The 26,115-nt window shown below is 42.1% G+C and overlaps 3 protein-coding genes across 8 annotated transcripts in view; 2 read left to right on the top strand and 1 right to left on the bottom strand.

Annotated features, from left to right (window-relative positions):
- Positions 1–2,387, top strand: part of klhl38b (kelch-like family member 38b) — a 70,414-nt gene extending 68,027 nt beyond the window's left edge. For 3 of the 4 annotated variants that reach the window (XM_086113839.1, XM_086113838.1, XM_086113840.1), the window contains one exon: positions 1,268–2,387. In XM_086113839.1, the coding sequence (XP_085969965.1) occupies positions 1,268–1,557 (290 nt within the window). In that variant the 3' untranslated portion in view covers positions 1,558–2,387. The remainder of the gene's footprint in view (positions 1–1,267) is intronic. The other variant, XM_086113841.1, reaches the window with a different exon arrangement.
- A 5,532-nt stretch (positions 2,388–7,919) lies between these two features.
- Positions 7,920–18,352, top strand: fbxo32 (F-box protein 32). 2 transcript variants are annotated; one of them, XM_086113251.1, is made up of 10 exons: positions 7,920–7,938; positions 8,423–8,511; positions 9,096–9,214; positions 9,420–9,469; positions 9,588–9,680; positions 14,721–14,814; positions 15,827–16,011; positions 16,120–16,302; positions 16,939–17,082; positions 17,171–18,352. In XM_086113251.1, exons 3-10 carry the CDS (start codon positions 9,160–9,162, stop codon positions 17,258–17,260), a joined length of 894 nt encoding a protein of 297 aa, XP_085969377.1. In that variant the 5' UTR covers positions 7,920–7,938; positions 8,423–8,511; positions 9,096–9,159; the 3' UTR covers positions 17,261–18,352. The 2 variants fall into 2 exon arrangements, with proteins under 2 accessions (XP_085969377.1, XP_085969376.1); XM_086113250.1 differs by lacking the exon at positions 7,920–7,938 and having other exon boundaries at positions 8,265–8,511.
- A 124-nt stretch (positions 18,353–18,476) lies between these two features.
- Positions 18,477–25,504, bottom strand: prelid3a (PRELI domain containing 3A). 2 transcript variants are annotated; one of them, XM_086113252.1, is made up of 7 exons: positions 25,142–25,504; positions 23,967–24,135; positions 23,787–23,876; positions 20,578–20,651; positions 19,910–20,012; positions 19,714–19,788; positions 18,477–19,471 (listed from the first exon to the last, which is right to left on the bottom strand). In XM_086113252.1, the coding sequence occupies exons 1-6, from the start codon at positions 25,171–25,173 to the stop codon at positions 19,729–19,731; spliced, it is 528 nt and encodes a 175-aa protein (XP_085969378.1). In that variant the 5' UTR covers positions 25,174–25,504; the 3' UTR covers positions 18,477–19,471; positions 19,714–19,728. The 2 variants fall into 2 exon arrangements, with proteins under 2 accessions (XP_085969378.1, XP_085969379.1); XM_086113253.1 differs by having other exon boundaries at positions 20,578–20,648.
- Positions 25,505–26,115: the final 611 nt, after the last annotated feature.

Below are 26,115 nucleotides of genomic sequence, written 5' to 3'. Positions count from 1 at the left end.
ACAGTGATTGCTCAATGCGTTTGTTTAACTGGGCCAGAGTTGAGAATTCGTTATTTCTCCAACTGAGGTCACCTAATAATCAAACGAAAAAAATGTGGACTTGCTCTGTTGACCTCAGTGTAGCCAAAGTCACCACTTAAATCTAAACTGTGTTGACCCGAGCTGGTTCCGACTCCTCTTCTTCGAGCCCCTTGCACACCATTCCTCTGTCAGCCCAGCGGAGAGTGTGTGATGTCCTTCCAAACACTGCAATCTTGGCTGTGTTTTTCAGTTAAACCCCTGGATAGACGTCATCAAAATTGGTCTTGACTTTTTATGGCACAATCCTGCTGCTTAAAAAATATTTGGACAAAACAGTTATACACTCTGTGTCCGCCATAGTGAGATGGACCTGGAGGTTGCTGTCCCTTGGTTAATTCAAGTGTGATGAACTGAAAATTGGCATGAGCATCAGGGGGAGAGAGCACCCACTCACCCATCAGTGTTCTCAAACTCTGGTCCTCGAGGACAGCTTTCCTGCATGTTTTCCATCTCTCCCTGCCAGAACACACCTGAACCTTTCCTTTGGCCAACTCGAATGCCCTCACTACTGCTCTTAATTTTGAGAACTGTGCTGATTGCTTCAATTCTGTTAGCTGTTCAGGCATGCTGAGTAAGGATTGCGCTTGCCAAAATGAGTTAGCGAGCGCAATCCACTTTTACGAAAATAACTTCATTCAACTATTTAACTTCCTTGTGGAGTTTGCATTTTTTTTCCTGTAGCTGCGTGGGTTTTCTCCGGGTACTTCGTTTTCCTCCCACATTCCAAAAACATGCATGGTAGGTCATGGAGCACTCTAAATTGTCCCTAGGTGTGAGGCACCACACAAGCAGCCAAAAAAATAAAAAATAAAATAAATCATAAAAACAATAGACCCACACACACACGCACACAGCGCATATGCATATGATCGTTTATTTAAAAACAAAATGGGACACGTCATTGCAGTCTGTGAGACCAAAAGGTATACAAGACAACACTTATTTTATACTTTTATTTTATTTTTGTATTTATTTAGCTGTGTGTCAGGCTGACTCGGACCGTGTGTGTGTGTGTGTGTGTGTGTGTGTGTGTGTGTGTGTGTGCGCATATGTACATAAAGTCAAAACTGCTTTCATGAAATGAAGAATACAAAGGAGTGCCTCAATGTTTTTGTTCTCATTGTATAAATTGTTGATGCATCCCTTTTGAGACCACAGTCTCACATGAATGTCATCCCTGTCCCAGGATACACCAGGAGGATGATTGCATATGACACTAAGGCCAACCGCTTCGTCAAGTGTGCCAACTTGAAAGTGAGGCGCATGCATCATTCAGCTACAGTGGTCAATAACAAACTGTACATCACCGGCGGACGGTACATCAACAGCCATGATGTTATTGAGGACTCTGACAATTTTGAGTGCTACGACCCAAAGACAGATGCTTGGACAACCAAAGGGATTCTGCCGTATAAGCTCTTTGACCATGGCTGTCTTACGCTGACGTGTGTTTCACAGACATGGACTAACTTATAGCTGAGAGTGTTATTTTTAATATGTATGAAGGCTATCTTTCTGCAGAAATAACTGGCACCTTTTCAAAATGATAGAAATTGTGTTTTGGAGCAGGTCTACTTTTTTGTTCATTAGATGCAACAATGATGTACATTTAAAACAATTTATTTTGTGTATTAATTGAATGCATTGTACGTTGGCTTTTGAATGGTGGTTATATCTATGTATGTATGTATGTAAATCTATATATATAAGACACAGAGTGCAACCTGCTCCAGCTTCTGTCATCACTCCCTGATCCACACTCTTTAAAAGCACACATCCAACACATGAATATTATAGTCATTACACTTCATAAAGGCATGTTGTTATCTTCACTTTTATGATATGTTCTTATGTTTTTATACAGAACAGTCCTATTGTTGTTTATTAAAACATGTAATAAAAGTTTTCTTTTGTGCCTGATGATACGAAATGAGATTCTGAAAATGCATTGTGGTCCTTCTTGATCACCGTGGCAGACCGGACATCGATTGCCCTTACTTCATCCATTGCAGAGGGAAACAATTTCTGGCTTTTATGATTACATTTTGGCCTTAGACAACCAGTTGGGCACTAAAATTAAGATGATGTGGAAAAAAGATGGGGATGCAAACAGATGATGACTTGAGAGCGTGCCAAACAGGATACGATTTCATTTTGATTGTGTGTTTATACATAGGTTTAGGCATTTTGAACATATTTGTACACTTTCAGTTAACAAATGTATCACTGTGTTTTGCATATTAACATGTTCCCAAACTTTGACTGTTTTGTATCATTTTTGTGGCAATAAAATCATTTTTGGTGAAAAAAAACATTGTAATGTCTGCGGTCCAGTTGTCCAGTGGTTAGCACATCACGTCACCTCACAGTGCAGAGGTACCAGGTTCGATACCAGCTCCTGCCTTCCTGTGTGGAGTTTGCATGTTCTCCCCGTGCCTGCATGGGTTTTTCTCCGGGTACTCTGGTTTCCTCCCACATTCCAAAAACATACATGGTAGGTTAATGGTACACTCGAAATTGTCCCTAGGTGTGAGTGTGAGTGTGAGCGCGGATGGTTGTTCGTCTCTCTCTGTGCCCTGCGATTAATTGGCTGGCAACCAGTTCGGTGTGTACCCCGCATACTGCCTGAAGACACCTGGCATAGATAGGCCCCACCATGGCTGCGGCCCTCGTGAGCATAAGGGGATTAGAAAAAGGATGGATGGACGTTCTCTCCTTTGATTGTGTCCAAACCATCAAAGTCTGCTCTCTAACTTGGTCTCCAAACATCTAACCTAGGCTGTCCATTTGATGAGCTAATTTACTATCCAACCTCATCACTCCTCATCACTCTGCTGAAAGAATTGGTAGTAGGCTTGCGAAGGTGTGGTCTCTCCGAGGCAAATGTCAGACAGATGAAGTTCTCGAGTCCAAGTCGGATTTATTTGACTGAGATTTTTTTTTCAAAGCAATAATAATCATATTTTCTGAGTAGAAGCCCCTCTGTTCGATTTATATTTCATGAGAATTTAATTGCCTCTCAACACCTAAATTAAAAACATCTTGAGATATTTTGCCAAGTCATCATCACTGAATAAGATAACATTTCGAGAATGCCATGCCAGCTGTTAAGTTAGTGCAATGTGACCAGCAGATATTACTTTGGCGTGTATTTCATTGAAAGTCATTGGGTCAGACGTTGCAGTCAAAGGCTGCCAGCAAATAAAGTTCAGGGGACAGTGGGTGGAGAGAAAGCGTGACTGTTTGTCAGGGGTGTTGGAAAAATATAGGTGAGCCGGTGTTATTTTGAGACACAAACAAGAGGGCAACTGCGACACCATGTGAGTCATGTGGGCTGGCAGATGTGAGGGGGGGGGGGGGGGGGGGCGGGGGCAGCAATTGAGGTTTCACAAGAGAGAGCGTGATCGAGTGATGAAACCCATCCGGGAGCAACAGCGACAGGTGTTGTGCATGAGAAGGGGTGGTCAGGATGGAGCAGCTGTCTCGTCTGCTCACAACATCGCATCAAAAACAGACATGATGGACTGAATCGAGGGAGGAGAGTTCACGATTGAGGAGCATTCAAGACCTCCACCAACATCACATATGTGTCTGTTTAATAGTACCGTAATCAATGTCTGGTCGATGGTTGCAGTGTTTTCCTGTTATTTTACTGATGGGTGGACCGTGTTAGGTTTGAAAAAAACTGAAAAAGGTTTAGGATCCCAGAAATGCAGACACAGACAAAATGCAATAACAAAAATGTTTATCCAAAACGCAAAACCGACAATTTTCAAAACAGAAAACGCTGGTCACAAGGATCCAGGGGAAAACGAAGAATCAACAAAAAGGCACTTGCAAAAGGTAAGGTAATGGAACACCGAGAATACAAACGAAATGACAAGAGTTCAATTCATACGACAAACAAAAGCAAGATCAAAATAATGACTAAACAATGACTGTACAGTACTTACAAAATGTGAAACTTAGGGAACAAGAATGACTATAACGAGATCAAAAGGTCTAGAAAAACAACACTTGAGCAAGAGCAGCAACAAGGTCAATAATCCGACAGAGACATGGGATCTTGGCAGTCCTTAAATACATGTCTTAATCATGATGATCAGATTGGAAGCAGGTGTGCATGCTTGAGGAAAAGTCCTCCGCTGCCACCTGCTGCAGACACACAAGAACAGGATCGTGACGTATCGATCCAAATACTGATTGTCAGTATAAATATCAAATGGTGTGTTCCAACAACATGGAGGATCACACCCCTCACCCTGCTTGGTAAGGTCTATTCTGGAGAGGAGTGTGCATTGGGAAGTCGTAGTGCTTTGGGAGTACTGTATCGTGTACTGCAAGGGTGTCCAAACTTTTTCATTTGGGGGCGGCATACAGAAAAACGGAAGGATGAAAGGGCCACTGTGAAATCCTTCAACTTTTTGAAACACGCTAAAGTCAGTCAAGGAAGCACTTATATATTGATCGTATTGTCTGGTTAATTTCATCAGCTTTCTGTTGAGGTGTTAAGGAAAATAGTTAAGGATTTTTTTTGGGGGGTGGCCTGGCCATCTATCTCATAGGGTAGATCCATCTCTGCAATAAACAGCAGCCGAATCCCATCTCCAAATTCAGAACCCAAAAATGAACAAACTGTAGTAAAGTGACCATTTTTCAAACAGTTACATGTACTTGAGGATCATTACTGTGCTGTGATGCCTTCATAAATCAGCCATCAAGCACCAAGTGGAAAAAAACAATTTTTGCCTCTAAAATTTAATTATCTTCATTCACTAAAGTGTTTTGAAGATACATTGTCATTCCTTTCATCATAAATGTTTTGTTTGTATTTTCGATGACAGAGAAAAGTTCTACTGTATCTAAACAAAAGTATGAGTAGGAATGGCACCTATTTCTCTGACCGCCTCCATTCGCCTTTTTTTAACCAATCTTGCAGCCCATGTCAAATGTCATTTTAGTTATTAATTTTTTTTTGTCATGCAGTAGGCCGCTGAAAAATGGATGGTGGGCATAAATGACCCCACGCCGCAGTTTGGACACCCCTGGTGTACTGGATCCCTTAATAAAGGCTGTTCGGCCCCTGTACGACTGGTGAAGAGTTTGGTTTGCATTGCTGTCAGTAAGTCTGATGCGTTTTCACTAAGGGTTGGACTCCGACTCCGCCAAGGCTGCCCTTTGTTAGTGATTCTGTTTCTAACTTTTATGGACAGAATTTCTAGGCGCAGCCCGAGGCATTGAGAAGGTCCGGTTTGGTGACTTCAATATTACATCTTTGTGTTTTGCAGAGGATGTGAATCTGTTCCCTTCATCAAGCCACGATCTTCAACTTTTGCAGGAGCAGTTTCCAGCTGAGCGGTTGGACTGAGAATTCGGACCTTGAAAATCTGGAGCCGTGGTCCTCAGTCGGAAAAGGTGAAGTGCTTTCTTCAGTTCTGAAAGAACAAAATTGTGTATACCAGCGGCCAGAAAGAGATCCCTTAGACATAAGGTGAGAAGCTCGGTCATTCGTGAGGGGCTCAGAGTCCAGCCCCTTCTCATCTACGTTGAGAGGAGCTGGATGAGGTGGCTCGGGTATCTGATTAGGATGGCTCCTGGCGCCTCTCTGATGAGGGATTCTGGGCATGCCCTACCGGGAGGAGGACCCGGACATGACCCAGGACATGCCGGACTGTCGATGTCTCCTAGCTGGTCTCACCGGAACTGGACAAAGAGGCTAGGGAGAGGGAAGTCTGGCCTCACCCTGCTTAAACTGCTGCCCCCACAACCCAAACCCAGATAAGCGTAAGAAAATAGGGTGAACCTTTGCATCTTTTTCAAAAAATCTTTATTGAACAAATGAAATAATTAAATACAAGCCAGGATTTTCCTTTGGTTACCAGCGGACTGAACTCTTGTCAGGACTTTCTGTGGCATCTTGTCGTTTGGTCTACGACTGAAATGGCAGCAATGGCACACGAGAGGATCATTCACCTCCCCATTTTACACCATAGTGTGCATGCAGTAATAGAGCTCCATTATTTAAACACATGATTTTAATAATAAGCCAGTATTTCCTAATGGCTGTCAAAATTGGTGGCAATTGCCACAATCATTGTGAAATAAATGTCCAAGTTAGTGTCCGCATATGTTGCTGAATACAAGAATCAAGCATGTGTGTGTGACCTTTTGCCTACTTCAGGGTGTTGCACGATCCACCACACACTCTAAGATGTACAAGCAACCTCTCTAAAAACATCACAGGAGTAAAAATACATTTCCCGTCAAACACTGAGCATCAAATGATACATTTTCACACATATTGTGCCTTTGCCACAACATTTTCAGGACTACGAGAAGTCTTCAGTGGTGAGTTATACATGAACAGAAACGCCAGTGCAACAAACACTGCCTACATAAACATGAGATTATCTTCTTCCAAGAAGAAGACAGTGTTGCACACTATGTGCTGTTGCTGGTCACGTTTTGAGGGATTGTATAGTGTTATGAATTCTGAGGACACTTAAAATGTCCTTCTCGCAATACATGCATGTAAACCCCCCCCCCCCCCCCCCCACTGCTTTACACTCAAGCTCATGGACTCACGCACACTATATGTGTACAGTATCTGTAGCTTCTTCCCCACCCACACTACCCCCTCCCCACTGCTCTATGCTTATCATGCTGCAGGACATTAAGGAAGTGAACTTTACATGAGCAGACAGACACGTGATATCACGAATCAGAGTTTGTGGACTGAAGCAAATAGGGCTGACCTCGTGCTGCAGACAACGTTTCTTTTATGGCACTATCCAAAGTGTGGAAAAGCTTTGAGTCTATCCTCACTAGGATCAATTGCTGTTGCTTTGGAATAATTGAAATACAAAGTTCCGGCCCCTCACTCCTTACAGGATAAGCAACCACACACAATACACAATGTAATTCAATAGCCATGTCGAATGAGGAGGACAACTTGATCTATTTATATTACCAGGAGTGACTAAGGATCATGGGACTACACTGCCATGCTTCCTTGTTACATTTCTGAATCTTTTGTTCTTGTAAGGACAGGAATACATTAGCCCCCCAAAAAATATCTCTTAAAATTGGTTTGTGTGTTCACAACATATATGGCATGATCATTTGTGGGAACCATCACTTCCCACAAATGGTGTCAAAATATAACATTCATTCATTTGTAATTATTGTCAAAATGTATCTTTATATTCTGATTATGTCAATACATTTTTTTTGTGTAGTTTTGTTTGAATAATATTGTCACTTTCAGCTCATCCCATCACGGGGTCACTGCAGTGAATCACTCACAAGAGTTGTTGTTCCAAACAACCTCTGTTTTTACTTTCTAATGTAACAAAATATATCAGTGAACAATTGTTTTTGTTCCTGCCATTTTGGCTGGTTATGTTTACTAAAATGGTGTTTAATATAAACTTATTTATATCCAGAACGAACCAAGGATCTGCTGAGCCCCCCCGACAATGATATTCAGTACCCCACTTAGTGCTTCATCCCTTGGAATGTTTAAATCAAACCGTCACCTCTTGTGTGTTTTTCATTACATATTTTTTTTACATTGACTACACTGATTATAATCCCTCGGGGAGACATCCAACAGTGATCGATCAGTTGTTTTCTTATCGGATAAATAGAGGTCCCCAAAATCCCACATTGCCATATCGGCTCTGTTTGTACCACATGAACTCTAAGCACGTGTTGGGACACTTCCGCCCGTGTCATCAGCAATACTTCAAAACACCTGGCCCAGGGTTCATATCGTATTCTATCCGCCTGTGAAGCGTCTCAAGGAAGGGATGGATTTTCAATGAAAACCTTTACTGGAATTAAAAAAGGATATATGTGAGTAAGTGTGTTTTAATGGAGTGTCTTCGAGGTTCAATAACAATTGCTCGCTTCTGTTCTCCGCTGCTGGAGACGCTTACGTAATGGTCTCTCAAGGCAGCGCAAGCACAAAAACATTCGTTCAGGCGTCTTTCCGACTCCTATTTATGAACACGCGCATGTCGTGTCATCAAAGCGTTCGTGTGTGATGTTGCGTTTCCGTGTGTGTTTCTTTTCCGCGGCGTTTTGCAACGCGCAAGTAGATAAACAAAGCCACGTGCTGCAGGGAAGTTTCCGAGGTGGGCGGGGTCAACATGCTTCCGGGAGCATATAAGAAGCTTGCGCAATGACAACACAGCAGGAACAATAACATGCCGAAGAACGGGTGGCTCACAAAGAGGGAGTTATATTAAGGCGTCCGCGTTTTGTTTGCCCATTTGTTTGTTTATTTTAGCATATATATTCCACCCCAAAAAAGTAAAGAATGCCTTTCCTCGGACAGGACTGGAGGTCGCCCGGACAATGTTGGGTTAAAACCGAGGATGGATGGAAAAAGACGCTGGACGACAAAAACATCATCTCCGTGGAGAGGTTTGTCATCAATCTGCCTAACACCGAAACGTCATTACGCTTGAAAAATATGACGGAAATAGAGGTGCCATTTTGAATAAAGTAATACTAAATACACGACCCACAAAAAACATCAACAACTAAGTTGATGCTTTTGTTCATGCTCATCTATTAATAACCGTACAAGTGCGCAGATTAGCGGCGGGTGTCACTTTATAAACCGAGTTGACGTTTTGTCACGAACAATTTGTCTTCAACGTGACAACATTCAGAATGCAAACCAGACGTTTTCGTCCGTGTAAATTAGGAATGTTGTTCTAAAACGGAATTGATGTTAACCACGAGGCTATGAGCCTAGGCACATATTTTGCTCAAGTAAACTCAGGCACAAGAAGAGGACACATACACAACCTTCTGCCCGATTGGAAGAACATATAATGTTCTTCTTTTCAATATACGTCACTGGCATCTCGGATTAAGACAATATTTGTAGTAAATAAGTCATTTTCTGATCAATCAAGTGGAATTCATGCAATGTCCTGCACCACACCCTTGTTGGGAAACACTGGTGTAATGATGAACATGTCTCCTTCGTCGTTTTGTAGCTTCTGCGAAACTGAGCAGGAGTGTTACAACAAGGAGAACTTGTTGCTTTCTCTTGGCTATGAAATGGCTGCCAAGAAGAGGAAAAAAGACATCATGAACAACAACACCAAGGCCCCATGTGAGTCACTCACCACCATCTGACTGATTGTATCGTGGATCAGTGTCGCTTATTGTTGAATGTGGATTTCTGAATGATATAATGAAAAACTCCAAGATAGCTTCCGATCACAGATTGATGCTCAAAATGTTTGGGGGGATTTATTGCCCTCGCTGTCCCAAACTCTACTTCAGGCCACTAATACAAACAATGTGCTTTCTCACAGATTTCCACAGGGAAAAATGGATTTATGTTCATAAAGGAAGCACCAAGGAGGTAATGCATAACCTTTGCTACCAAAAACTGTTGTCATTGCTTATGTCAACATACTGAGAGAACTCATTCATCCTGCAGACGATTGTAAACTAATCACCCGTTAATTAAATTCTCTCAGCGCCACGGATATTGCACCCTGGGGGAAGCCTTCAACCGCTTGGATTTCTGTAGCGCCATCAAGGACACAAGGAGGTTCAATTATGTCGTCAGAGTGAGTCGTCCTTCCTTTCTCTCTCTATCTTCTCTCCCTCTGCCATCTTCATTGTTTGTTGATGTTTGGTTTAGCCATGCTGAAGGGGTCACAGTTTCATGAGGGTGTGTTTCACTTATCAATGCTCTGCAGACAGTGCTGATGATTTTGACCACGATCGTGCCTGTTTGCGTGTATGAGTCATAGCAATTGACGCTAATGGTGGATGGATTGATGGATTGTGTGTGTGTGGGGGGCGGGCGGGGTTGAATAATGTCTCCCCAAAGCAGGACATCATCAGTAAAGAGTTGGTGCCACTTAACAACAATACTTTTCAAAAGTTTGTATACAGTACATTGTTCATTTCAAAATGATAAAAATAATGTTAAAAACTACCGGTACTGCCATACTTCAATTTATTTGTACTATAGATTTTCATGACAAATTGCTACCCTTGGTTAACTGTCAAAATGGAGCCATACTGTGAATAGTTGTACAGTATACATTATTTAATAACAAGCTGTACCTGACAAGAATGTGGTTGTTGCAGTTCGTACAATTCAGAATCTAATTCATTCTTAACAAATTTCAAACAATAAATTGCATAGAAACCTTCACACGCTTATAATACAATAGCACCAAATATCCTTTTTGTTCCCCACAAAGCCTCAGCCCACTGATCTAAAAACATTTCCACATGTGAACCCATGTGAGCTGCAGATGGGCTGGTGTGGGAAGGCTTAACTGCGCAGTGAGATGAGACCGCTCCTCAGAGGCCTCATGAAAGTAGACTTGGTTTAGTCAGGTGATTGACTCTCCTCCATCCTCATTGCCAGACACATGCACTTTGTGAGTCACACCCTTTGTGAGTCTTGCCCTTACTGCCAACATTCCCTGTGTTTTCTCTGTCCAAAAATAAATGCATTATTTTGTAATGTATCATAACAATAGTCGCAGGTACTTTACTTGCCATTTTGACTTTCGATCATTAACTCATTCAGTACCAGCCAATTCTAGACCAAGTCTGAAAAGACGTTTTAAAACGTCTTTGGGAGTGAATGAGTTAAATGGAGCTTCCTGCAGGTTATGTGTTTCGGAATGACCTTTCAATGTAGCCTCCAGAGCTAACACTTACGGTCCAGTGCAATAAGCCGGTACAACAATATGTCTGTGTAACTCGATCGTCAAGTCTGAACAAAGCAGTCTGGTTCACCGCTTTCCTCTGTCTATGCCTGATTACTTCATTTCACTCTGACTTACTTTCATAGATCAGGTTCTTTGCTGAGAGACATTCGGTCGGTCGCGTCTTGTGCTGAGAGATGGGGTGAGAGAATTTTCAAATCACATTTATTTCCTGAGATGTCACTGTCGTGACAACGTAGGTCAGGCTAAAACATGATTACAGTGTTCCCTCACTTATCACGCTGAATAGGGACTGGGGCCCTGCCACCATAAGTGAAAAATCGCGATGGCGCATTGGCTCCCCCCCCCCCCCCCCCCCCCTAGGAATTTTTGTGTAAGTGTATGTGTTTAAAAAGTGTAAACAGTATTTATACTTTACATATTTGAGACAAAAACTACAGCAGAACACATATTTACTTAAATCTTTAATTATAAAACCTTATACAGTAATGCTAACATTCATCTGTCACTTTACACTCTGACAGTGTAGCAGCTAGCTTCTGGCCAGCTATCCCTGCGCAGCCGACGTGTTTATGATAAAACAAATAATTGTTATTGACGAGGATGAGGCAAAGAGAGACGTGCTGCTTTTTTTCGGACAAGCCAAATCATCCCAATAACCATCGAGGTCGCGCACTTAGCAAACACAACAGCGTGGAGAGACACTGATCAGAGAGTCAACAGCAAATCGCCAACCCTTTTTGTTATCGGTGGTTTATAAAGTGCCCTCCACTCAGGCTTCTGAGCCTCAGTTGAAATGAGATGTGCTCTCAAATGAAATCGCCACCCGGAGACAAATACTTAGCATTGTTGCAACTACTGAGAACATTTTTCAAGGCATCAAAAAAAAGTTTCATCTTTCCAGTCCTACAGAGGGAGCATAAATACTCATAAACACAATTTTCATTTTTTTCAAATTCTGTGCTGACCTTTAGCAGTCGACCTGGAGTCATGTTTTTGACGGTCGCGCAGCTAGGTAAAAAAAAAAAAAAACAGAGAAGAGAATACCCACCTCCACTGCTGTTGCTTCTCCCATGACTGTTTAAAAAAATATATATATATCTTCGTTCCACTCCCTCTCCCAGTCTGTCTCATGATCTGCAGTGCAGTTTAATGTAAGAAAATTACCATTACATTCATGCTCCTAATCAGACTTAACAAAGATGCTCTTTTCGCATCTTCTCTTGCACCATTGATATCTAAAGATCCTAGTTTCATATCACGTTTTGTGTAGGGTTATACTCTTGGCCACGTAATATCATCAAGCAGATGAAAAATAAAACATACTAAAAATACTTACCCATCATGGGCTCAAAGCTTTAGTAACATTTTCTTGATCCTAAAAATCCTCTTTTCAGCGAAAGCAGCTTGCCCCAAAGTACCGTTAGTTTTCCAAAAGTAATTGATAGCGTCAGGAAACGGTCACAAGTCTGGAAAATATAATCTTCTATTATCACAGCCCTTCGACCTTTATTTTCTGTTCGGAAATCTCTCACTCTTTGAAAAGAGGAATCACTTTGTGTTGCCTATTCACAGTCACTCTCCATATCGCTGAGTAAATGACTGCATGTGTCGTGTGCGACATGCACTTTGTGATGAGTGTGCGAGCTGCGTGTTGTGTGTGTCATGAGTGAGGTAGGTGTCCTGTGTGAATTGTTTGTCTCCTTGAGAAAATGGTGTATTTGCTTTTGACTGAGGGTGGGGCAATCTGTATTTTTCTTAGCCACTCTAGGATTTTAACATGGTTCTCTTTTGCTTCAATGCCTTTCCTTTTAACAGCTAACTTGAGCAAATCTTCCTCCACCATATTTATTTACCTCATCCAGGATTGACTCAGCTACCCAAGTAGCGGTGTGGAGAGTCTGCTCTTTTAAGTTGAAATGAGCGGCACTGGGCAGTGTCAATCTGAACGTTAAGCGAGGTGTTCTATCTGTCAGCCCTGTCTCCACCCTCCTGACTATCTGCGTCCAAACTGTTTTGCATATTTGGTGTGTCATCTCGTGCATCTGATTTGTCATTCTGCGTGTTTATCCTAACGTTTTTGTATGCCCGGTATAATATTCAAATTGCTCTCTGTTATTTTGCGCGACACTTAGACGAGTAGACTGTGCGTCGGAAAGCTAATTAATCTTGTTCGGGCACGAACGGACCAAATGGCCCTCCACCCCACATCCAAAACTCTTCAGGATATCTAACGTGATGAACGGTATAATCAAAATATTCTATACGGTACCATTCAGCTCCTTGTTTCCCTTTAAAACCATGAAAACCTGTCTCCTGAAGGACATGACGTGTTTCAGCTGTGGTGATTTTCAATCCAAGGGGGATCATCTTAGTAGGTGACACTCGTTGCCCATGGCGGGCTAATTCCTTTTGCAATAATTTTCATTTCTCAAGAAAGGGGGTCCATTGGAAATCACAAAAAAATCAGACGATTATCCTTTTTGACTATCAAAAAAAAAAATCACAATGGCGCTGTTGATGCCTGAGGCAGATTTAATACTGCCTAACCAACACCAGATGCCACTGCCAAACTGCATTCCTCCACTGAAATGCCTGCACCGGGACAAAGTTTGACGGCATGGCGGTGAGTTAACTTCTCCAACTCGGAAACACCATTCACTTCCGTTCTGAATTGAACGTAGTTGGCGGCAGCAGCTGAACAGTAGCCAGCAAAACCTCGAAAAATGATATTTACACTAACCCTGACATCGAAGAAAGAGTAACATCCAATCAAACACTGTCAATCAGCGTAAACGGATTAATGGACGCTACAGCTTCGTGTTTGCTTTCAAAACTTAGCTTGTAGCAGACGTGTGCACATTTTCAGCATGACGTCTCTGATCCACTGGTGAAAGGACACTTTGATCCTCTCCTCTTTCATCTAGAACTGCTTCAGACAACAAAACGTATGCAGAAAAGTGGTGAAGATCTGTGTCCTATGTGTTATTTTGACTTCAAAATGGCGCCGCGAGAGTGGCTGCCTTTCCAGCAGCTCCTATATTTTGTTGTTCTACTTCTTCCTTTCATAACTTTGCTGCTGTGAATTGGGAATTTCTCCATTGCGAGACTAATAAAGGTTTTCTTATCTTATCTTAAATACAAGAGTGAAAGGGGTTGAAAGAACCGAACACACTTCTGCCACAGATGGCTCGCGCATGGGAGGGAGGGAGGGAGGGGGGAGAGATGGAGAGAGAGAGATTTTCAAACCACATTAAGGTGAGCTGCGAAAAGACCAAGGTCATAAGTTTGGGCTGAAGGAATGCAGCTGGAAGGAATGGAAAAAGGAAGAAGGCACAAGCAAACAAGCGAAGATGCGGGCACAAGGAGTGATGACGAAGAACCACTCCATACAGTGCTTTATATACAATGTGTTTTCATGTAATTCAGGTCACGCTTAATCCATGAGGGTGGTTTTTCCTTTGCTCCTGGACCTTCTGTCTTTTGTCATCCAAGGTCAAACATGTTGTTCCATGATGTCACAGCATGTGGTCCATGCCAGCTGGCTTCATAGGCTAATAATGATGACAACAACACACGCACACACGGATAAATAGTTCACTAAATTCACTTGAGAGGATTAGCAGGCAAGTGATTAAAGCTGGTTTTGCAAAGCTATCTGGCTTTCTCGGCTGTGGTCCAAATGCTTCCCAGCAGCTTTTTACCCTTGAAAAACACTCAATAAGTTTCAGCCCAGGTGGCCTGCAACCATACTGTTTTCACCAGGAGCGCGCAAGTGTGTGTGTGTGTGTGGATCTTCTCATATTTACTTAAGAGATTTGTACAGTATACATACTTCTTAAGTGCCAAATCAGTCTCTCAGATGCCAGTATTCAGTTTATGCTCCTTTCCCCCATCTTTTTTTTTTTTCTGTTGAAGCTGCTGGAGCTTATCGCCAAGTCACAGCTGCCCTCACTCAGCGGCGTGGCTCAGAAGAACTACATGAATATTTTGGAGAGAGTGGTGCAGAAAGGTGAGCCTTGTTACACTTCTCATCAAATTAATTTAACACAGCGGTTCCCGACCTCCCTTGAGCCAGGGCCCATATTTCACAGAGGAATAAAAAATGTCACAGCACACCACTTGGCGAAAACAAGTGGTACATGGGTTAATTGTGTTCCTTCAGTCATTTGGTGGAAGAGCATTTGATATTTTTTTGCCTCTTATTATCTGTTGTTGGCATAGATAAATTATCTTTTTTTACTCAAATATTTTTTGGGGTAGGATCAAAATAATCTAGATAGGATAATTTCCCGCCGCTCATTTGATAATCTGTCATAGCACACTGGTTGGGAATCACTGATTAAACCTACCGTAGGTCTGCATTTAAGGTTTTTTTTTTTTTTGACCAATGACCTTTTGTAATTTCACTAATATTCCTAGCAGGGATGCGTTAGATCCATGAAAGCAGTGTTTCCCCATCGGGGGGTGAGCACATGGCAGGGGGTCCGTGGAAACATGAAATAATTGATTTCCAAGAAGTCAACATTTTCAGTCATTTCATAAGCCTGTCAGTAAAATGGAATATGTGTGCTGCAATATGTTTCCCCGGGAGACGATAACTCGTGGCGAAGACGTGTCGGGTGAAGTTTCTCATTAAAGCTCAGACGACTGATTTAAAAAGGAAGTAAAACTGCTAAAGTGGGTCTGAATTCTTGGTTTTTTTTTTTTGGTACATGATATTCAGAGTTTAAATGCTTGTTTAAAGTGGATTTATTCAAAGGTGCTGTTTCTTGTGATCAAAAGTTATTTAGGAAAAAAAGGCAGGTTGATGAGTTATTTTGATTTTAAGACAGACTGTATTTTTACCTTTCGTATCTTGAAATTTCTTTCGTAAAAAGAGGCAATAGTTTCTCGTAAAGACGTTTCATAACTTGAAAATTTCGTATGAAGAGACGTTCGTAAGTAGAGGTACCACTGTATTTCTGAGCAAATGTTTAAATTGTCTTTAGTGAGAAATCTGTCTCTCATCACTCCTGCCGCAGTGCTCCACGACCAGCAGAACGTGCGTCCCATCAAGGAGCTGCTCCAAATGCTCTATCTCTCCCTGTGCAGTCTGGTTCAGGACATGGGCAAGTCGGTGCTTGTGGGGAACATCAACATGTGGGTGCACCGCATGGACAACATCCTGCAGTGGCAGCAGCAGCTAAACAACATTGAGATCAACAGGGTGAGACAGGAAAAATGAACGCTCTGCTTTGTATTCCCAGTGGTGATTATGTAAGTAAAAAAAAATAAGAATAAGCACCAACCCTTTTTTTTTTTATGGCCCTCCCAGCCAACATCAACGGGCATGACGCTAATGGAGCTGCCTGCCAGCCTGCAGCTGAATATCATGCAGCGACTGTCGGATGGCAGGGACTTGGTCTGCCTGGGCCAAGTCTGTCCAGAATTGGGGGGCCTTGCTGAGGACCGCCTACTCTGGAAAAGACTCTGCCAGTACCACTTCACAGACAGACAGGCATGTACATATTCAGTACATCTGTCAACCAACTATTTCACTGGGCGCGGAATTTCATCCTAAATCATGACATTTCAGTCACCAGACATTATACTGTACTAGGTACAATATTGCAGATATTCTGCATTTCTAAATACAGAATAACAATGCTTAGTTTTGAAGTGTTTATTATTGTAGCGGTGGTTCGGCGTTTATCAAGAACTAACTGCAGTTCCAGCACACATCGTCCGACTGACATGTCTGTTTTATCAGTTTGGACGTCGCTGTGTTTTCACAAAAGTCACATGGTGCTTGCCCAGGAAAGCAACATGAAGCGTTTTCAATGTTTTAGCACTGCATTGCATCATGATGAGAGGTGTTTCTGCTACTTCTGTTGTCCTGTATGATATGTTTAATGTAAAAGTATGTGTGTGTGTGTGGGTGTGTGTTGGCACTGCAGTGACTTCACCCCCTGCTCACACAAATGCACTTGATAAGGTACTAAGCTACTACGTAAAGTGGCTCATAGTGTTTGGCAAAAAAAATGAAAACAACAACAACAACGTTGTGATAGGGGAGCAAGAAACTAAAACCGAACTGCTGTTTCTTTGTTCTGTTGTTTGAGTAATTTCTTAAAAAGGGATCTCCTTCTATTAGATCCGAAAGCGCCTGATGGTGTCAGACAAAGGTCACCTGGAATGGAAGAAGATGTACTTCAAGCTCAGCCGCTGTTATCCGCGGCGAGAGCAGTACAGCGACACTCTGCACTTCTGCTCACACTGTCACATCCTTTTCTGGAAGGTACACACGTTTTGTGTTTTGAGATGACACCTAAAATGTAGGCCTATCGTCTATCAAGTATTTCAAGTGTCGTCATTTGCCCCCACAGGACACAAATCATCCCTGCACTGCCAACAACCCAGAAAGCTGCACCATGGCCCTGTCCCCTCAAGACTTCATCAACCTTTTTAAATTCTGATGCCAGCCACACTCCGTGAAATACATTGAAACAAAGTGTACATACTGTATGTAAACATGTGTTTTATTTCATCTAGTCTGGCATGTACTGTATATATTCAGATGATGTGACTCGATGGCAATTAGGCAGTGGGACAAATATGCAATTTGAGATTTAGGTTTGTCGCTTTGAAATGAGTGAGAGTTACGGAATGTTGAACAATAATCCTTCTGCAGGAAGTGGGAGCAGTAGAAGTGAGGAAATGCAAAAGTATGAATTTGTTGGTTGTAGTTTATTTCAACAGGCTGTGATCGTGAAGTGGCTAGTGCCCTGCGTTGTGGTCGCAGCAATCCTGTCTCAAATCCTGGTCATGGCATGTGCCAAGACCATACTTGACTTCTTGCCGTGCGATTGGCTGGCAACCGGTTCAGGGTTTCCCTCGCCTCCTGCCCAAAGACAGCTGGGATAGGCACCCCCGCGATCCTTGTGAGGATCAACATAGGAATTTGGAAGAGTATGACTCAATCTGTAAAATTATTTGTTTTTGCTAACCGTGACCACGTTGGGGGTACAATGTTTAAAACTCAGAGGGTATTCTTGGGTTTGGCACTGCTGGTATAAGAGGCTTCAGTACTGAAGAGAAGTCAAATGTAGGCAACCGGGTGTCAGTGCACCCATCGTTTTTTTTTTTTACTTTTTCACTTTTATAAAGATTTGATACCTTTTTTAAATGTGTTTATTTTCTGCCGTGGCTGCTATTGCAATTATTTATGGCTGATATATGTACAATTTGGTGTGCCTTACTTATTGAAAAACTTGAAATCAGTGCAGTGGTCATTTTTCCAGATCCTGATTCGGTTTTCTGAACACAATCGGGTATATTTTTGGATAGCAAAGAGTGTGTGGAACATCGTGTTTTTCTAAGCCTCCTGCATGCTAAAGAACCATGCTGTGTATTTATTACAATTCTGGTTCGTAGCTCAGCTTGTTTCAATTGGATTCGAAATCGGATCCAGGCTTTCTGTTTGCACTGCTCAACCCATTGATGTACATATATTTGCAATGCATTCTATAAACGCTCTGGTTGTGAAAATAAATTGTTAACTTTAAGAAGCAATGTGTATTTATTGAGCAGACAAGTGTTTTTTGAGCAGATAAGTGTTTTTACGCCCCTCCCCACCTTTCTCGGGCATGAGCAAAGGTGAAGAGAGCCCTCTTTTGGATAAATTGAGAACTGCAAGAGTCACTGTTTAATTTCTGAAAACCGAAACAGAAATTAGTGTGCAGTTTAAAACCCCCAGTGCATCTGCAGTACGTCAGCCTGACATTTTCGTTTGAAAGAAAATAACCATAGAAAAAATGGCTGCTTCAGTAAACATATCGGTGATGTAGTCATGACTGCAAATGTTACACCAAATTATTTGATGCACTAGTCATACAAATAAACTCATTCGCAAAGGATGTGTATCATGTCACAATTCACTGCTTGTACACGTTCTAATAAAATCTTGACACTTATTCGGTATTAAGCATTTTCTGCTCTGTAATGCTGTTCATCAATAATCACTTGGTTGGGCTGCAGTGTAGTTCTTAAGCACATGTACAGAGGTATGAGGGTCCAGTGATCACACACTCACTCAGACAGGCAGTGTTATGAGGCCAAGCAGTTTGCAGACTGCACCCTCCCTCTCAAAGGGGGTTTTCACCCATGATCTCAGTTGCAAAGCATTTGAGGTACCACTGCCCGACGATGCGTTAAAAATGAGCTGGTGTTCTGTCGTAATGTGAACACACAAAAAAAAACATTGCCATCTGAGAACACAACACTGGGTTAAACCCTGCAATCATCGTACTTATTTCCTCATACCTTCATCGTGCAAAATGGATGTCGATTTTAAATACGTCAAAAGCAGCTTTTTTCTGAGGACTCTTCACCTGCGAGAGTGTTACAGTCACTAATTATTCATGATTGTATCTCCACATCCCATCCATATGGTCATCCTGATCAAGGTTATTCAAAATAACAGGAATGCCCTTTTCCGTCATTAATTTTGTTGCACACAAAGTCCTTTGCTATTGGAGCAGAAGTTGGTCATATTGGAACCGCACCTCCACCAGTATCACTCTTCGGGCATGTACTCCACAGCTAAGCCCGTTTGCAGTGTGAGAAGTCCACAAAGACTCCTCCATGTATTAGTCTGAAGCACTTGCTCTAGTTATGGTGTGGCGGTCCTGCAAATGTCAAGTGTTAACAATTAGATGAGCATTAAACAAGTAATGCTAAATGACATGTTTTATCAAAGGACTGCACGTCTGCCCGTGTTTTATGTTATGTGTTGTGTTTATTTATTTTACTTTATTTTAACTGTTTTGTTAAGCGCTTTGTTACAGCTGCCACTGTTGTGAAAGCGCTATATAAATCAGCATGTATTGTATTGTATTGTATAAAGGAGAAGACATTTGCGCAGAGTTACCAGAGGTAGTAGATGTCAAAGAGTAATATTTTCTCTTTCAGAGTTCTGAATAATCCATTCAATAGCATCCCAACCCTAGAGAGAAAAAGAAGAGAAAGGACAAACGTCATACGTGGTAAAGCCTAAGATGAAGTCAAGCAAAAGACCTTTACACAAAGAAAAGTCATGCAACGATGTGAATGTGTGTGAGTGTTACCTTCCTGGCATTAGCAGACATCCTCCTTGCCATCATGCCCTCCAGGTAGCTACTCAAGCTCGCTCCCTTCACTGTAATGATGGCCTCCTGTGTCAGGATGGTGCTGTGGGGCACAGGAAAGGTCAATCAAAAGAACAACTCCCCTCCCCCCAAAAATGATATACACAGTGATCCCTCGCTTAACACGGCTAATGGGGACCAGAACCCCCGCGAAAGAGGAAAATCCACAAAGTGGGTACCCCCCGCCGTACAGGTATATGTACGCGTGTATGAGTATATAAAAATATATATATAAGGCCAAATTTAATGGTATGCATGCATGTAGAAGTAAACGCTTGCAGTAATTAACATTACTTAATGCTAAATACTAATATATATATATACACACACACACGTATAAAATGTATAAGTTAGGTTAGGTCAGTGTATAAATAACAAAATACAGTAAACATAAACATGAGATATACATGTAGTACTGTATAAGTTGCTCTATGTGACTCGCTGTTGTTTTGTTGACTTTTGCTGCCTCTCACGGACTTTTGCGGGATTTTCGCTTTTTAATTATTATTTTTAATGAATATTTTTGAAAAATCTGCGATGCACTGAAACCGCGATAAGTGAACCGCAAAGGAGCAAGGGATCACTGTATATAAAAGAAATAAACTTACACCTCAGGGTTGTCTGGGTGAGGTGTGTATCGGAGCTTCTCATTCACTGAGATCAGGTTGGTAAGAGTAATCTGCTGGACAAAGCAACACACACTTAAATCTCAACACGCGGAATCATTTAAATGACAGTATTTCCTCCTGCATTTTACTGTATAACAGATGTCATCCCCCAATTACTTGCCGGGTGCCATGCCCATTAGAACAAATAAGATCTGCATCTCAAAGTCAAGCTTTAGCACAACACAGAACACCACACAGAGCAGAGATTGCATCTGGATACCTGAAGTAGAGGAGGCCTAAAAAGAGATGGTGCTGATGTACGTAGCACTGCTCCATAATTCTAAAAGGCTTTCCCCAACAGACCTTTTCAGAATGTTTGTAAACCAGAGACATAGACATAATACCCAAAAATATTTACGTTTTTTTCTTTGATTTACACAAAAAAATGAAATCCAAATCAATCTGTGAATGAGGAAGAAAAATTGAGTGAATAATATGATCTTAGGTTGGTATAGGTCGGTTCGTCTTCTTTCTGCCTACATTCTTGCTGCTGGAGGCTGTAAATGTCCCCAGTGTGGGACAAATAAAGGATATCTTATCTTATCTTATAATGCTCATTTTGTTACCACTACCCTTGGCTGTATTAATGGTGGAGCGTGAATTGATCCCTGACAGCTACAGTGGCGTTAGCCTGTTAGCTGAGGTGGGCTCATGGCTGCCTGCCTATGGAGTCTAACACAATTTTAGCGTCGCTAAATGTCGAAAAACTCCAACCAATAAATGCTGCTGTAACTTGACAGAGACGAGTTTCACAAATTTGATGATAGTCCAGGCCTGAAGACATCTATGAACTGATTTTTCAATGTCGACCTCACAGTGTTGAGGTGCAGGGTTCGATTCCGGCTCCGGCCTTCCTGTGTGGGGTTTTGCATGTTCATCCCGTGCCTGTGTGGGTTTTCTCCGGGTCCTCCGGTTTCCTCCCACATTCCCAAAAAACATGCATGGCAAGTTAATGGAATATTCTAAATTGTCCATAGGTGTGAGTGGGAGCACGGATGTTTATTCGTCTGTGTGTGCCCTGCGATTGGCTGGCAACCGGTTCAGGGTGGCTCCCGCCTACTGTCCGAAGATGGCTGGGACAGGCTCTGGCATGCCCTGCGACCCTGGTGAGAATAAGCTGATCAGAAAATGGATGGATGGACATTACACTGTATAATGTATACACTTTTTTCTGAATTTTTTGTTTGATTGTGTGCCATGAGGGCAGCATGGTGGACAACTGGTTAGCACATCTGCCTCAGAGTGTGGAGTTTGAATGTTCTCGTCATGCCTGCGCGGGTTTTTTCCTGGTACGAAGAGTTCTGCCCACATTCCTAAAACATGCACGGTAGGTTAACTAAACTCCAAAACGTCCCTAGGTGCGTTGTGAGTGTGAATGGTTGTTGGTCTATGTGTGCCCTGAGATTGGCTGGCGACCAGTTCAGGATGTGCCCCAAGACACCTGGGATCGACTTTGGCATGCCTGCGATGTTCATCAGGATAAGCGGTTCAGAGGATGGATGCCATGAGAATTTCTCATATAAAATACAAGCCTTGCCTCAATAAAGTTGGGAAACACTGCCAAAGTGCAAAGCTAACTGTGATTTGAACAATTTGGAATGACCTCCCACTGAACATTCGGCAAGCCCCCTCACTGCCCATCTTTAAGACTCGTCTCAAAACTCACTTGTATTCTTTGGCTTTTGACTCAGCATGACTCAGACTTGATCTTACTTTTACTGTTTTTGTGCTTACTACTGTCTTCGTTATTAGTTTATTGTTGTATATAAGAAATTTGCTCCATGTACAGCACTTTATATACAGCAGTGGTTGTTTTAAGATGCTCTCAACACAGTTGAGTTGGGTTGAGAATACACACAATTAAGGTAGAATCGATTCAAGACATATTTAGACAACAATCCAGATTTCCTGGAACTGGTCTCTGTAAAACCTAAATGGACCGGACCAGTGGCAAATATCATTGCTCACACCTGCGTCTTGATTTACTGATGAGTTACTGTTTAACCACATCAAAATGACTGAAATTTATTTTAATGGGATCATTTCTCCGTTTTTAGGTGGCTGGGGCTTAGTTCTACTGGGTGACAGAGATGTGTGCCACACACTGTAAATTGGAACAGTGACTCCCTGCAGTATGTGCGAAATAATTCCATTTCACATCATGGAGCCAAAACTATCATCTATTTACAGTATAGTGACTGGAAGAACAATAAAATGCTCCTCCTACTAGATGGCAGAAGGGCCACTTAAATTGAGTATCCACCTATTGCCTGTCAGAAAACTGAGTAAGAATCGTAATACAAGAATAGTTTTGTGTTCACCTAAACAGTCACAGATATTCTGAGAAATTACTTTTGTGAGTAAATCGAGGAGAAAAAAAACATCCGTATTTCTGTGAATAAACAGGTTGTTTTTGTTTGGTGTTGTGCCATGAAATTTTCCCAATGTAATACATATGCCTCACTGCAGGCATGTCCAGCTGCGGGCCTGGGGGGCCACTTTCCTGCCTGTTTTCTAGCTCTCCCAGCTGCAACACACCCGATTCAGATGATCAGCTCATCAGCCAGCTCTGAAGCAGCATTAGAACGATCCTGAAGAATTGATTCAGGTGTGTTGCTCCTTGGAGAGCTGGAAAACAGGCCGGACAGCGGCCCTTGAGGACCGACTTTGGACACCCCTGCCTTACTGTATGTCAATCAAGGTTGAAGAAATGGTTCTTTGCCCACTAAAGAGTTGAAATATTCACAATGTTAGAGTAGGGCTCTTTTGCACAGAAGTAGAGAGGTGATTTGAGGCAGTTTTATCGCTGTGAGTCTGGATCGGCATCTTCCTATCTTTCTGTACCCATACACACCATTCTAGTTGAAACCAATAAAGATTGTGGATTCACACATTGTCACATGGGCGAAGTAGAGCCGCCTTCTTGTCTGGTAGTACAGTATATAAATGGGAAATATTTTGCACAGATTAGACCCTGGCAGAAAAAGGCTCCACAGCCGCGTCTTGATCTTTCTGGCATCCATGAAATAGTTTAACTGAGAATATAGAGTCTTCTGGTAGTTACTGTTCGTACAATCTTGCAAGCATCACAGATAAAAGGGCCAGGTGGAAGTTCCCTCAACACTTTTCAACAATGCCAACGATCTTACATTTGTTGAGCACAACTCCATCTTTTTCTCCTCAGGGTCGACTATGGAGTGCTCTTTCACGTATGTTTGCAGGTGGTTGGTTCCCAGTATCTACGAAAACAAGAAGAAGAAATGACAACAAGCGCATGTCTCAGAGTTGCTATAGTGTGAACAGAGCATCATGATAGCGTGACCACTGACCGCTCGTACGATCGCTGGAAGGCCCCATTCTGTGCTGAGGAGTCGGTGGCTGTGCAGGCGTCCTTCTGCATCCAGGCGGCGGTCCAGCACGTCCACGCCCACCACGTGCGGATTCATGGGGTTAGGGTACTTTCTCATTGCGGCCTTGATCACCGTCTCCCATGGGTAACTTCACACAAGCAAGTACAACATGGAAACAAAGCTTTCCTCAAACCTGCTTTAAACGTGGGCCACTTAAACTCCCTTTAAGGGAATGAGGCGAACGGGCCATAGAGGTATTCATTTGACAATATGCTTACTGTTGTGATTGTACTTCGTTGGGCTGTTTCTAATTTGTAATATTTTGGTTGCTTCATCAAACCACATGATTGGGGCGGAATATGAGAAACGGTTCTCGGTGTGTTGCAGTGCGCTTTCCATACCACAGACGTTATCCATTTGCTGTAACAAGTGAGCTGGAGTGAAACGAGCTGACTCTAGGGATGAGGGGTTCCCGCTTAACTGGTCACCCGCCAATCAAAGGGCATATACAGTGTAGGTAAACATTCAAACTCACATTCACATTCATGATTAATTCAGACACATACAGATGAAACGATCACTGGCACGCATACCTTTGAACAATTTTGGAGTCCCTGGTTGACCAAACATGCATGTTTTTGAAATGTGCTCAGGAAACTGTAGTACCTGGAGAAAACCTACACAGGCATGGGAAGACAATGCAAAATCCTCGCCGGAAGTCCTGCGTCGCGATTCAAACATAAATCGCACTGTGAGATAAACGTGCTAATTTCTATACTAGTACACCATACGGTGCTAATAATAAACAATTGAGTTCAATCTGGCCATTGAGTTTACTTTCAAATCCATTCAAATAAAACTGGGCAAGTGGTCATTTACTTTATGTTCTATTGTATGTTCATATGTCGTTGCTGTACTGTGAATAAAAGCCACCTATTTCCATTTTTGTCTGTTTTTTACGTTAATGGAATGTCCGAAACGCGGACACCCCATTAACGTAGTTTGAAAAAATGACAAAAATGGACGTGTATTTCGCATTTTGTTAGTTTACACTTATTTCATACGAATCTTATCAACCCTCACAGATCTTATAGCATCAGTGAGCTGTCTCACGAGGAAGTCTTAAAAAACAATCAAACCAACAAAAACAGTACCTGAAAGCATGCTCTGTGGTCCAAATCTTCATGTTTTGTTTTGTTTTTAATCAACAAAATGACCTTGTCTCTTCGGAATACCCTCTTTGGCTTGACTGAGTTCAGCAGACCATATCACGCGACGGGTATGTTCAGCAAGTATACTGGGCCCTGTGACCACCACCATCAGTTCAGTGCATCCAGATGCTCGTTTCCTTCCGAGCATCAACGGTGAAGAAGAGGAACCACTTGCAAACGGATCACTCCGTTCCTCAAGAGACTGGAACAGGAGGGAGAAGGTGCTACAGTATGTGCTACAACGATGAGGAAAACGAGGAGAAAAGCCGGCCCAGCGTTATTGCCATCAAACGTAAAGTTAGCCTGAGCGAGATGCTCAAGTGACGTTGGGATTTTCCAAATAAAACGTCATGGGCCCCACACAGGTTTTGCCGTGAGACCCATTGATAATAATAATGCAGCATGATGTGGTGAATTTTACAGCAACAAACCCAGTGTCAATGCTTTCTACCTCACAGTTGTGAGGTGATGTGATGGTGTATGTGTAAAATACCTGTAGTTAATTTTGATAATTAAATAATTGTGTTATTTGTTTAAATAAAAACCACAAATTGTTTTGTAAAATAAGTATGTTACATTTTTTTTATTTTACTAATGTGTTTTATTTTATTCACAATAAATAAACCTCTTTTGACAAACAAATAATAAAACAAACAATAATCACCAAATTATTTGATACATTTTAGCGAAGTGATATTGGAGGAACATGTTTTAATTAATGCAACAAATTTTACATTATTCTAAAAAATAAACACTCGGATTAAAGAACATGAACTGGAGTTTTCAATGAATCACAATCACAATGTGTTACTCTAGCACTGATTAAGGTCGCACGCACGCACGCACACACACACACACGCACTTACGCGCGCACACACACGTGACGTGTACTGGGCTGTGTTTTTCTGGAAATAATT

Source organism: Hippocampus guttulatus, chromosome 6, assembly GCF_054856545.1.
Source record: "Hippocampus guttulatus isolate MCC_2025c chromosome 6, RoL_Hgut_1.0, whole genome shotgun sequence".
Classification (NCBI taxonomy): Eukaryota; Metazoa; Chordata; class Actinopteri; order Syngnathiformes; family Syngnathidae; genus Hippocampus; species Hippocampus guttulatus.
This window is presented reverse-complemented; position numbering and strand designations above follow the sequence as displayed.